The sequence below is a fragment of the Zootoca vivipara genome, chromosome 1 (genome assembly GCF_963506605.1).
Source record: "Zootoca vivipara chromosome 1, rZooViv1.1, whole genome shotgun sequence".
Classification (NCBI taxonomy): domain Eukaryota; kingdom Metazoa; phylum Chordata; class Lepidosauria; order Squamata; family Lacertidae; genus Zootoca; species Zootoca vivipara.
The window spans coordinates 93492669-93507101 of record NC_083276.1 but is presented as its reverse complement, the minus strand read 5'-3'; the positions used below and the strand labels follow the sequence as shown (position 1 = coordinate 93507101).

Below are 14433 nucleotides of genomic sequence, written 5' to 3'. Positions count from 1 at the left end.
AAAGACTCTGCATCAAGCCCCAGATTTGTCTCGGAAAGGCAGCATTCCACACGGGAGTGTCTGCGAACATCTGCTAAGCTAATTTAAACGCAGCCATGGATATAAATCGCCTTCCTTCATGCAAGGCCTCTTCATTCCATTAAGATTATTGCAGTGATTTGCAAATATTAGATGCTGATTAATAAAGGTAAACAATGACAGTCTAGAATGATTGCCTAGAGTTCAAACATTTTACTAATAAGCTGCACATTTGCTTTCCAAAATGTGTTCTCCTTTTCCACTATTTCATTTTCATGCCTTTTAAATTCATTCCTATCAAACTTTATTGGCTGTTTAAAGAAAGAGACCACATTGTCCCTGTCCCCTCCCCACCATTTCATCCACATATGTATGCTTTGTTCAACTTTGATTTTTATTCCAGCAGTAAGACACATACAGGTATGATATAAAGGCTTCTGAGTATCCCATCATTTGTTCTCATTCATAACAATCCATCTGTATTACCCTTAAAAGACAATTTATTTGTAAGATTTCTTACCCACTTTTCACCGTCAAGTCCCAGGGTGGGTTACAACAACAGAATATAGAATTAAAACAACAACAACAGATGAAACCATTATAATTATAAACAAGTAAAGCTGTTCCGAATGGAATAGAAGGGTATAACTTCTTTTCCTTTTTTTAATGCTTTATTGGTTGAAAACTTTATAACAGAAATATGCAATAGATGTTACAGGCAAAATAAGAAATACAAAATAAACAATTATCCATTCTTTAACTAATACTTGCTTTGTACATCCATTTGTGCTTAGATTTGACAAGACCTCCGATCTTTCCCTTGTGTTCCGGAATTAAGTTCCTTAAATATGCGCTTAAGCTTTACTTTCTATTTTTATTTTATAAAATCATCCTACTTACACACTGAAGCTCAATCAAGACCTGCCAACGGATTGATCCAGGGCCGTCTTAAGTGTATCGGGCGCCATGGCGCAATGATCCCTCTGGCGCCCCTTGCGCTCCACCAGGCAGGGCCAAGTGCAGCGGGTAGCCGGAGGGCGCGGTGCGACAGGCAGGGATGCTGCCAGCTGTGCTCCGCCTCCGCCTGCTCAGCTGAAGCGGTGGAGCAGCGCTGCAGTCCAGGGAGCCCTAGCTGCCGCCCCAACAGAAGGTTTGCCTACAGAGCATTGTGGGGCAGTGCCTGCCCACACTCCTTCAAATCACAGCAAGCACAGACAGCGCTGCCCCACAGTGCTCCACGGCACCTCATTTGCATGCAAATGAGGTGCCGCGGAGCACTGTGGGGCAGCACTGTTTTGTGCTCGCTGTGACTTGAAGGAGTGTGGGTGGAAGGTAGCCCTGTTCCTCTTCCCTGCCCCCCCTCGACGAAGGCAGCTCCACCGCCGCCGCTGCCGCCTCGCTTCAGCCACTGCTGCTGTGAAAGGAGCAAAGTGGGCGAGGCAGAGGCGGCTCCGTGTGCCTCCTTGATGTGCCCCCTGCTGGGTGGGCGCCCTGGCGCACCCCGCCAGTCAGCCCAATGGGAAGGATGGCCCTGGGTTGATCTTTTGACAGTGTTCTTTTACATATACTCTGTATATATCCCACTCTCTGATAATTTTTTCATCTGTAACGTCTCTTAACCTTGCTGATAATCTCGCCAGCTCAGCGTACTCTCTTATTTTGTTTTGCCATTCTAATTTAGATGGAATATCCTCTCCCTTCCAGCCTTTTGCAATTAGAATTCTGGCAGCAACTGTAACATACATAAAGACTTTCCTGAACTTTTTGGGGGGATTCCATTACCCATAATTCCTAGCAGGAGGGGGGTATAAATTCAGCAAAATAGGTGTTTCACAAAAAAGAAAAGAAAGCTTTAACTTGTAAAAAAACATGGTAAAGATGTAAACATGTAGTATCAGTATTATTTTATTTTATTTTTAATGGACGAGCAAAATACATTTGCTAACAAAGCAATGATTCGATAAAGGATAAGGATATTGCTGATTCAGTGGGCTGTCTAGAAACCTATCTCCATGATCAGTGGAATTCTTGTGTGCACGTCTACCATATCAGATGTGTCTTCGAGTCCTCCTATATGTGTGTGTGTGTATACCACAGCAGTAATAAAAATCCCTCTCACAAGTGCATCATTTTAACGTTATGAGAAGACACTAAAGTGAGGAGCTCCATGTTTTTTATGCACAGAGAGCAGCAGGGAGAAATTTGATTCAACTCACATTCAAAGGTGAACCTCTTTCTAAAACAGTATGTGAACCAAATTGTAGCCATCCTTTGAAATCTGTACTTCTCCAGTTTTTGCAATGCAGTTCTCCAGTCAGGTAATTTGTACAAAAAATTCACCTGGTAGCCTAAAGGGCACGTGCTAGTGAAAATAACATTCAAAAATGCATTTCATTAGGGGAATTCCTGAATGAAAACCAGCCTTTCCCCTGCTGGGTTACTTTTCTTAATGCCTGCAAAAGTAATACCCCCCCATACCCATCCTAAAATTGCAGCCTAAAAGTTTACACTCCATTTATCCACCTCAGAAATTCATTTTCAGCTGCTTCAGCTGCATGTGTAGATGGTGCCCACATACAGAAAAGGTGAAGTGATTTCTGTGCATGTGTTTAGAATTATTCTCCAACTTCAGGACATTTGGAGAGGGGTTGATTCTTTTGTTTTTGGTTTTGTTCCCACTTTCGCTATATATTTTGTGTTTTTATTTTGTATTTTTATATTGTGAACTGCCCTGAGATCTTCGGGTGACTCCACAATCAGCATGTGATTCTTTAACTAGTCAAGCACAGTTATCCATAGTTGCCAAGTTCTCCCTTTTTTTAAGGGAAATTCCATTATGCTGAATAGGCTTCCTCATGAGAAAAGGGAAAACTTGGCAGCTATGCAGTTATCTAGTATGAATGGATCTATGTTATATTGTGATCACCACCACCACACTCAGCTGAAACACTGGTCCTAACCACAAATAGGGTGTGGCAGAGAATTTAGGGACAGAACATAAAAATACCCGGGTATTTCTTTTAGTTTCTGCAATAGTTTTAGTGGCAATAGAATAAAGCTGCTGACGGGAAGTATTTCTTGATGTTGATGCTAGCAAGATCCCACCCTTCCTGGCCATCAGATTGAGCAACCAAGTTCTAAAACTCTCTTCCAGCCTAATAGGAAATGAGAACCATCATTTTGTGAAATGAAAGTAAAATCTGCAATGGAGGATATCCATATCCATGCCCTGGAGGTCATGACAATCTCGTGATCAATCTTGCTTGAATTTGGAGAAAAGAGGAGAGGACAAGGGGCCTAATAAGCAAAAACTGGAAGTCAAGAGGCAGCTGCATCAACATGTAGAATTGCTGATAACTTGAAACTTCAAGACTCATATAAAGGGGTGGTAGGTTTGCAAGGATCTCCCCATTTCCCCCAGGTAGCACAACCACTGAACTGGCTAGTCTTGTCGATTCTTGTGTGAGTCTGGAAGAACAGGGAACCCTCCAGATTGTTGTTGTTGTTGTTGTTGTTGTTGTTTTGCTGATGCATTCTGTAACATGTCACTGGTGCATAAATAGTGCATTAGTGGTGAATTGATGCTAGACTGCCCACACGTCATACCACTTTATTCATTGTTCTGCAATGCTTCCCCAATGTCATCAAGTTATTACTGTCTTGAGAAGCACTCTTGTGCTCTAGTGCAACAAAAGTGTGGGGGGTGGAGCAGGGGGGCCTTGACACCACACTTGAATCCCAGAAAAAGCACCTTCTAGTCCTGACAATCCATCAGAACACAACATTGATATGAACAGCACCATATCTCTCCTATGTCTTTCTGTCGCATTATTACGAACAGAGAATGGTGGATTTGGAAGGTGTCTCTCTATACACATCTATTCTCTCTATGCATCATATTCTAGATTGGCTGAGGGAAATAATCTTATCTCACTTAAGCCTGTATGATCAGGGGAAGATGACTCAGAGAACCATTTTTGTCAGGCATGCCTGCTTTGATGCAGATAATCTCTTCTCTTCCTCTCCCTGGTGGTGCCGCTTCCCACCCCACTGATTATTTTACCAGGCCACCCCAATTTCGGTTCAGTTTCTGGGCTGGAGTCTTCAAAACACTTTCCAGGTGGTTTTTTGTATCTGTAGCACAGCTGGGATTGGGATATAAAGCACCAAAGAGTCCTAATGATACAGGAATGATCATAACTCAGAGCCTGGCTTCATTTTGTGTGATAAAGCCAAGCAACTTGTCAGGACTGGATGGAGATATGTCAACTATTCAGCATCTGTGTTTTTACTGTTTTTCAGCAAGGACGTATTCACTGAGGATAAATAAATGTATGTATCTATTTTGCATTGCAGGGAGTTGTCCAGACGACCCTTTGTGTCCCTTCCAGCTCTACAATTCTATGATTCTATTATGGGGAATCAACCGAGATAGGGATCCTTGCGCCCCTGAGCCCTGACAGTGTCATTATAGATAAGTTTCGCACGATATTTTCATGCCTATTCCTGGATTACAAATCCTGTCCAGTCCCAGGACCCTTGGGAATCAAAATACTAAAGATCAGTGAGCTTGAAGAAGTATAGGTACTCAGTCAGGAGTGCATCCAAAGGCTCTTGGTTTTTCCTTTGCAACCACGGCTTTATCTGTGGGTGTTGCTTGCCCAAAATACCCGGGCAGGCCAAAATGGGAGCCCTGGCAGGTTGAATTAGGCCTCTGGGCTGAAGGTTGGCCACCACTGCAACAGAGGAAAACAGAAAGGGTTGCACAGGGAAGAGACCACAGTTTCTGATCAAGTACTATTATCCCTGTGGCAAGTTCTCCCCCTTTCTTAGGACTACCAAACATAGTGTGGTTGTGTGTGCTGCTTTACCGAGAACAGTCACCTGTCTGAAGCAGTACTGCTTTCCCACCTCTGGGCTGCAGCTACATATGATATTCATTCCTTAAAAGACAACCATTCTACCTTCTAAAAACCAAAATTTGTTCTACCTTCAAATCTAAGTATTACAAGATCATATTCTCTTTCACACAAAAAGTCTATAAGAAATTTCCAATCCTTAAACAATGATTTCCCCCCCTCTAATTAAACATGGCTATCTCCACCAGGTCCAATAGTTTTATCAGCCATTTTTCTGCTGTAGGTAGGGCTGTGTCTTTCCATCAAGAAGTCCTGCTTTCGATGGGCAGTCCTATCCAAGTCTGGTTTAAAGAAACATCAGAAGGAAGCATCTGTACCTGAGCAGGCACACAGGTCAGCTGGTCAAATACAATAGATCTGATCATAATGGTTGAGTTACAGTAAGCATTTTTGAATTAGCACCTGTGAATATGAATTAGCATATGCAAGCTTGTGTCTTCTTTTTGTGGTGATGCATTTCCTCAGTAACCGATAATGCCTAAGTGGACACCCTAATCAATATCCAAAGTCACACTTTTTAACCTGAGAATGAAGGGCCCCAAACTATCTTATACAATCCCTGGTTTTATCTCTAAAATTCATAACCTTCTGGGCTTGACCACCTGATTCACTGGAAAAGATACTTGCCAAGGCTTCCCACAATCTAATTTAGTTGAGCTTTTCCTCTGAAAGGGCAGAATGCATGTTTCAACCCAGTACAAAGTAGGTTATACAATTACTGTACTCAGATCCATATGCAGGGAATATGGAATGTGTCCCATAGCGTCCCTCCATCACAGCATCACGCAGCCCCTCTCTCTAATCTTGGAAATGTCAAGCTGACTATACTGTGTCGCAAATAAACAAGCTAAGGAAATGGGAATGCACACATCTCCCCAAAAATCAATGTGATCTTCAAAAGCAAGCAAAAACCTAATGACCCTGGTAATTAACATTCTGTAAGAAGGTTGGATAATTTCTCATACAAGCCTAAACAATGTGTGACCCGCTAAATCTGGGGTCACTAACCATTTTAAGGACCATGGCACATTTGGATTTCTTTTCTTCTTTTTATAAAAATATTTTTCTTAAAGATTTCTTAGTTTACAAAAATATGTGCATTTTCTCTTTTTTCAAGTTGTGTTTTCTACAGATGTTATATTTGTTGTGAGACATTAGTGTCACATACAGTATTAGGTTAGGAAGAAGAGGGGGAAGAGAGAATGATAAGTGGGGTGGGGTTGGGTGGCAATGCTTCTCTTCTAATTAGTGTATGTGTGGGGTTTTTGTGTGGGTTTTCTTACTATTCACTTGTATTTCTTTGGTGGTGAGAGAGGTTGGGGGTGGCCTAGGGTATGGTTGGTTGTCTTTGATTGGCTGTAGTGAAATTTGTTTTTGTGTGTGAGTGGGGTATGTGTGTGTTTTTGGATCAGGTTAGCCAGATTGATTCGTATGTTGTTGGCCATGGGTAGGCAAACTAAGGCCCGGGGGCCGTATCCGGCCCAATTGCCTTCTAAATCTGGCCCGCAGATGGTCCGGGAATCGGAGTGTTTTTAGATGAGTAGAATGTGTCCTTTTATTTAAAATGCATCTCTGGGTTATTTGTGGGGCATAGGACTTCGTACACACACACACGCACACACACACACACACACACAATATAATCCGGCCCCCCACAAGGTCTGAGGGACAGTGGACTTGCCCCCCGCTGAAAAAGTTTGCTGACCCCTGTAATGTTGGTGGATTCGTCTTGTTGGGCTCTGTAGCACATTTGAATTTCTGAGTAAGTAACATCGGTGCCAGCACCTTAGTCGCTTTTCTCCCACTTTGTCAGATCAACAAGCACACACACCCCAGAGATGAAAAGAGAGAGATTGCATGCAGAAACATTCACACTTTGCAAGTGTATAATATGTATAATATGTTCATACTGTTCATATTGTGTGTACGCTGTGTTCTTGGTTTACACATTTCTGGATTTCCCATGGAATACTTCCTCTATATGGATACTTCCTCCCAGGGGCTGGTTTTTGGTACTCACAGAACATGCAGGAAGCTATTAATAATCTTTCTGCTTCCACAAAACCCTCCACCTAAAATCTCAACCTGCGTCAGCACATTTTCTTCCTTTATTTAGCAACCCATTTCACAACAGCAGTCAATGAGTTGCTGTAAATGCTTACAAGAGAACAGATTGTCAAACCATGCTGCAGAGGGAAGACTACACATGCAACTTGAATGTGAGATTAATCTGCTGATCTCTTCCTTCTCTCTCTCTTAGCTGAGAAAGGTTGTTTCTTTGGTTACATCTTCTTAGAATTTGAGCATAAAGGTTGGTGTGTTATTCAAGCAGCTTGCCATAGTATTACAACTTCAGCATGCATTTCTTAGTTGTCCAAGCACACATAGAGAGAGATTCTTTCAGTTCTGGCAAAAGAAGTGTCTGATCCGCATCAAGCCACATACATACATACATACATACATACATACATACATACAAGGTCCTCAATTCTTCCACTAAACCCCTTCGTCAGAGGCAATGTAAGCAACAACTGGGTATACTCCCAGATGTGGGATAAGTGATCTTATGCATGGTTTTTCTTCTTCTTTTCAGTGCCCACATGACACCATTGCTGTCAAAATGTCATCCCATATTTCCCCTTATTTAATCGACATTTATCCTTTCAGATACAGTGGTGATCTGATAAAACAACAACTGTGGCCAATGGACACCGTTAATAATAATAATAATAATAATAATAATAATAATAATAATAATAATAATAATAATTTATTTATACCCCGCCCATCTGGCTGGGTTTCCCCAGCCACTCTGGGCGACTTCCAACAGAAATATTAGAATACACTAATTTCTTAAAGATTAAAAGCTTCCCTAAACAGGGCTGCCTTCAGATGTCCTCTAAAAGTCTGGTAGTTATTTTTCTTTTTGACCTCTGGTGGGAGGGCATTCCACAGGGCGGGTGCCACTACTGAGAAGGCCCTCTGCCTGGTTCCCTGTAACTTGGCTTCTCACAGCGAGGGAACTGCCAGAAGCCCTCGGCACTGGACCTCAGTGTTTGGGCAGAGCGATGGAGGTGGAGATGCTCCTTCAGGTATACTGGACCGGGGCCGTTTAGGGCTTTAAAGGTCAGCAACAACACTTTGTATTGTGCTCGGAAACGTACTGGGAGCCAATGCAGGTCTTTCCAGACCGGTGTTATGTGGTCTCGGCGGCTGCTCCCAGTTTATGCATTAAGCTTTGTGAATGCTGCTGTTTTGTTGCTGTTTTTCACTTCTTTTTTTACAGATTCCAGAGTCAACTCAGCACCCCAGGGTACCAGCTGGGTTTCTGCATTGCTTTCATTGTTTTCTACGACAGTGATACCTCCTGTTGTGCTGCTTTTCATTGGGTTTCATTCAAAATCCACTTTGTTAAATTCTGCAAAGCTCTCTTGAAAAATGGGAAAGTGGCAGGTTGTGGCAGGGGGATGAGGAAAGGGGCTTCCACAAATCACTTTCTTATTACATTTCTCCATCACTGTCCACATAACAGCCAGGTTTGATCAGCCTCCTCCTCAGTGGAACCGATTGATTTGGTTTATTCTCCAAAGGCCCTCTTCTAATTGTCATTAGTTAGTTAAGCAATTAATTTGGAGCAGTATTGGTCGAAATGTTCAGAAACTAATCTGTTAGAGCCACAGAGAGGAAGAGAAATCAGGCAAGGTGCTACTTATTAGAGGAGCAACATCTGTTGCTGCCAGGACACCAAATTACAAAAGGCAACATGGACACAATTACCTGGACTCCATCAGAAATAATAGGCAGAGGTAGCAGACAGCAGAGGCTGAATGCAATCTGCTTTGACTTGGGGAGCCCTGCCAAACACCCCCATGAAAAAAGAGAAATCAGAGCAGGGAACCTTCTGCCTCATAGATCTTTGGCCTTCAGGAAGAGTTGAATGTGGGCTGCATTTAAAAAAAATATGGAGGAAAAATATAAAAATTCCACAGGAAGCTAGTTCTATAGATTTTTGGTATGAATTCTTATTTTGAATAACTGATTCTGTAAATTGTTACTATTTTGCAGAGGTTTAGTCTTCTTGTATAGTATAGGATGAGACAAGGAGGTAGAAAGGTTACAGGATCCCCCACAGTCGTACAGAAATCCCCCAAAGAATGTCCATAGCACAAACAGATGATGCTAGCTGGTACCTCTTTTTCCACTTCTGCTTTAGCACTAAAATGCTAAATCAGCTGTGGAAGCTGTTGTTGGTTCACAGTCTTCCATAAAGTGCTGTGGGGCTAGTTTGGCACACCCTGAAATTCGGAGGCAATGTCACAAATTCAGGACTAAAGGATACGTTTTCAATTAAGGGACATGTGAGAAGCCCACTCCCATGAGTCCGTTCTTTCAAATCCTTACCGATTCTGTCATCAGCTCAGTCATTTTACAAGAAATGGATCGTCGTCTGAGAGTAACCTTTCGCTCTAGCTATTGGATTCTAAAATCTTCCACACATTAGTCACATGAATGTGGTTCCAAGTATAGAAAGGGGCAGGCAGAGTGCTGGATTTACGTACAAGCTAAAGCTTAGGGCCCCACTCTCTTGGGGGCCCCCCAAAAAATTAAAGGGAAAAAACATTTGATGTACATTTCCAATTGTATTTCAGTTCAACAATTAACTTTGATAAAATACATATTTTGTTATGTGCAAATGGCTTTAGGTCTATTAGGTCCATAAATTACCATACAGTATATATTCATCAAACCTAAATCCAGCCCTGGGTAGGCAGGCAGCCACACAAAATGCATGGACATGTGAAGCAGGCACAACAGTGCAGCTTCCCCCCCCCCCCCCAACTCCATCTTCTACATGTGAAGATCCCTTCACATGAATGGGGAGCCTCAAGTCGGGGGGAGGTATGGCCCAGTTTTGCACCCTGAAAGATTTTGCCTGCCCCAAACAAAGCCCATTTATTTATGCATGCATGCATGCTAATTTCAACTAATAGTATTTAAATATTAGTTCAAAGGGTAGGTGAGCTGATCCAGAGGGACCATAAATACCAGCCTGTCTGCAAAGTCGCTGTTATGCCACATTAATTATCTGAAACCTGCAAGTTAGGCCAATCCAACAATAATGTCTTTCGAAATATATATATATATATAATAATAATAATAAATTGTCCAATAGCACCTTAGAGACCAACTAAGTTTGTTCTGGGTATAAGCTTTTGTGTGCATGCATGAACAAACTTAGTTGGTCTCTAAGGACAATTTTTATATTTGTTTATTTGTTTATTTTGATATTTTTGATATTTTTGATATATTATATTTTGACTCCGTCAAACCAACGCGGCTACCTACCTGAATCTGGAATACAGTAATGCCTTTGTTACCTGAAAGTTTTATAAAATGCTATTCACACTGACAAATCAAATTCACATCACCGTCATTTTTAACGCACATCTTTTTTGCTTTGCTCTGTATTAAGACATGCATTGACCAACCTCCTGCGGAGTTTTGGAGGAAGTGCTGAAGATGCCACATCAGATACTTGTTGGGTTTTGGTTGTGTGTGTGTGTGTGTGTGTGTGTGTGTGTGTGTGTGTGTTTTGCAAGCTAGTACAAAATAACCCCAAGCCAACATAAAAGGTTTGCTTAATAGCACACATTCCCAGCAGATAAAGCTCAGAAACCCCTTCATCTTCAGTGCCTAAGGTTATCCTGGCAAGATTGTAGTGTGGCTGTCAAAATTTGATCATGGACAACCCAGGATGTTACAGTGCTGATGGATGTGGCAAAGACACCGGATCCTTTACATTTTCAGACAGATTGAAGTTTCCAGCATCTGGACTTATGCCCTTTGAAATAGATGGTAAAGTATTTTCATTATTTCATAATGATATAGACTTTTAAACGCACAGTATCTCAAGACATTTTACTAGTGTTCAAAGGTGCTTTTCTTTTTAAATGTTTAATTTGGATTCAATTGCATTAAAAAACCCGTCTTTTTATTTAAATTTGTGCCATTGACAAATTTAGCAGAATATGGCACTGAATGGTTTAACAGTACAACCCTAACCATGTATACTTCATAAGCCCTATTGAATTCAGTAGCCCTTACTTCCAGGTAAGTGAGGTTAGGGGATTCCTAGGGACCACTACTCACTTTATTAATGTCTATGTGCTTCACGTTAGTTAAGAATAGCATGCATGTGTTTTAATCAGCCTTTCCCCACACCATAACACACAAAAATCACACTTATGCTATTTCTGAATATTTCACTGAAAAAAAGTGTCAAGTTAAATGTAATTACACAGCATGCCAACTGACACAAGCTGTGTGTATATTTTATACTGGAGTATTCCTGCCTACAGGCAGATGTTTCACTGTGCTTTAAATGAAGAATTAATTTGTCTTGCATTTCAGAATATACTATGAAGGATATATGATGATGGATGCTTCCATAAAACAAGCTTTTAGTCGCCTTTGTTGTATTTCTGCGGCCAGAGAAGGGAAAGAGGCGAAGGACTTGAGTTCACACAATGTTTTTTTGGTTTGGGTGTAAACCTAAGCTAAACATTATGTGAAACATGCCTGTCACTCTGCACAGCCCTATTTGCAGTTCTGAGAACCCAGCAAATGGAAAGTTTGTCTGGAAATACAATCAAGTTGAACAAAGTTATTAAAGAAGTACTATATCACAGTCTGCTTCTGCATGAATTCACTGTCAGCTTCAGCCATGCAGCTTGATAGGATCCCTATTTATTCAGAAGCAAGTCATTGATTTTAACTCTCAGTACTTGTGCATACGGCTGCAGCCACAGCACATTGGTCACTCATTTGCAAGCAAAAAGGATGGAATATCAATTCTTAGTGTGTTCTTTCTTCTCCAAAACTTTAGAACCCAAAGGCCAGAAGAAGACTTGCAAAAGGTGCATTTCGGCTCTGGTTACAATGTACCTGATTCTGCTCACTGCAGGCTTCGGACTGTTGGCCTATAAAGGTAATTGATTTTAAATGTTATTTCCAGTCCTGAATCTAAAGATAAAAGATTGTGCACTGGTTATATTTTAAATATTCAGTAAGTAAATTTGTTTCCAGAAAGGAAACAACCACCAGAACAAGAGGTTAGATGGGGACGAAAGCTGAAGATCTTTGCTGAAGACCTAAAAGAACGTCTTTTCAGGGATGCTCAGCAGAGAAACCTTTGCTTTCAGGAACAGCTTCCCAAATGGATTGCTCTCTTTCAAACAATGGGCAAATGAGTTCTCATTTTTAAAAAGAGTTTTAGTCAAACCTTTAAAAACTCAGAAAGAATGACAGTATAAAACACAGAGACACACACAAAAGAGTTGTTACAAGGGTTGCACGCCACCCCCAATCTCTGCCGTGGCAGCAAGATTCCAGGGGGTCATGTTTCCATTGGGAATCAAAACACAGTGGAGACTGTCATTTCTTTAAGAGATATGGTTTATTAACACGTATTTACAACCTGGGTACAAGGGACCCAGGTGGCGCTGTGGTTAAACCACAGAGCCTAGGGCTTGCTGATCAGAAGGTCGGCGGTTCGAATCCCTGTGACGGGGTGAGCGCCCGTTGCTTGGTCCCAGCTCCTGCCAACCTAGCAGTTCGAAAGCACGTTAAAATGCAAGTAGATAAATAGGAACCGCTACAGCGGGAAGGTAAACGGCGTTTCCATGTGCTGCTCTGGTTTGCCAGAAGCGGCTTTGTCATGCTGGCCACATGACCTGGAAGCTATACGCCGGCTCCCTCGGCCAATAATGCGAGATGAGCGCGCAACCCCAGAGTCGGTCACGACTGGACCTAATGGTCAGGGGTCCCTTTACCTTTACCTTTTACAACCTGGGTACAGATGGAGGGAGTGCAGAGTTTACAGCATTCACATCCCAAAAAGGACTTGTCCTTTACAGCAACTGGGCATTGCACCCAGAGGCTTTCTAAGCACCGCTTCTGTGCCTCTGCCCCCATGGTGTCTGCCTTTCAGCTCCCTCCCCAACATAGAGTTCTCCCCCACCTCCTGCTTCTCCTTCCTAGAAAACCCCTTGCCAAGCAACTCATCCCCCTTTCCCTGCTGTTCCAAGCCTAGTTTTAAAAGGTGATGATTTCCCTGTATCCTATGTGATTGGGTTGGCAAAGACCCATCAACACCTTTTGTCATGCTTAACGGCTTCTATCCCAGATGAGACCCTGGCCTGGAAAGGGAGCTTAGCCTGTATTTTTCCACTGGCCTGCATTTTCCCTTCAATATTTCATAAACCAGCTAATTCTTACCCCTTAATTTATTTCTAACATTCACTAACTCCAGCAGTTAAGGGTTCCCTTCCACCCTCAAATTCTTGTTACCCCAAATCTGTAACAATATATTACAACTCTAAAAGTCCCAAGCATGTAATGTGTTTGGGAAAAACAAAGGCCAATTTCCGTACATGCAAGTAAATAACCCTCAGACCTTTTGCCTCCCAAGCTGTTTCTCAGATGTTCTCACATCCAGCCACATGTTAGACAAATTTGTCATCTTAAGGACCCTGGTGACAGCTTGGGTAGAAGTGCTTTCAAGTGCTTCTTACCCTGCAGGTTGCTAGTGACTTCTTCGTTCTAATGCAGAACTGTTCAGAATATGTGTTCTGAACATGTGTTCAGAATATACTGCTGGGGTAATTAGGAATTCCATATTGTACATGCCTATTCATCCAAATGGCACTAGGCACTGGTCTTGAACCTGTGATCAGATCCTATATCATAGCTGGATACAAAGTGATATCACCAATTTTCTTTCTTTTTGGTTGACTTTTTTGAAATAGAAAGAGGGTGAGAGAGAAAAGAACACAGGGAACAGGGAGAAAGGAGCAAGGAGTAATAATGATGATGAACAGAACATGCCTGTCTTGGCATATATGGTAAAATAGTCAAAGCGGACCCCATACTGTGGGTTGAGGTTAAAGTTGGGCCATGGGACTCAAAGGGTTGAAGGCTGCTTACCTCGGGGACATTGTAAATGTCCATAAAGCCACACAAACAAGAGCCAGCCCCACCTGCATGTGCTTCATTTGATTCCTTACCGCTTAATGCCACACGGCTGAGGCCTGGAGTATCCATCGCTTGCAACAGCAATGTGGCTGCTCTAATATTGCTGCAGGTAAATGTGTGGAACAAATCTATCATGTGCTTGGTGGGGATGACAATGTAGTTTTCTATCATGCCAGCATCTGGTACTTGAAGGGGTCGAAAATGCTGGTGTGTGTGTGTGAGAGAGAGACACTCAAATTGCCAAATCTGACCACAAGATTGTTGACCTTCAAACGTTACCCAGTGTGGTGTAGTGGTTAAGAGCGGTAGTTTTTATAAACATAACAAGAGCCAGTGTGGTATAGTGGTTAAGAGCGGTGGACTCGTAATCTGGGGAACCGGGTTCGCGTCTCCGCTCCTCCACATGCAGCTGCTGGGTGACCTTGGGCTAGTCGCACTTCTCTGAAGTCTCTCAGCCTCACTC

The 14433-nt window shown here is 42.2% G+C and overlaps 1 protein-coding gene across 1 annotated transcript in view; it reads left to right on the top strand.

Annotated features, from left to right (window-relative positions):
* Window positions 1-10582: 10582 nt before the first annotated feature.
* MARCO (macrophage receptor with collagenous structure) overlaps window positions 10583-14433 on the top strand; it is a 29594-nt gene continuing 25743 nt past the window's right edge. The window contains exons 1-2 of the mRNA XM_035129932.2: window positions 10583-10793; window positions 11824-11925. Coding sequence (XP_034985823.2) covers window positions 10679-10793; window positions 11824-11925 — 217 coding nt within the window. The 5' untranslated portion in view covers window positions 10583-10678. The remainder of the gene's footprint in view (window positions 10794-11823; window positions 11926-14433) is intronic.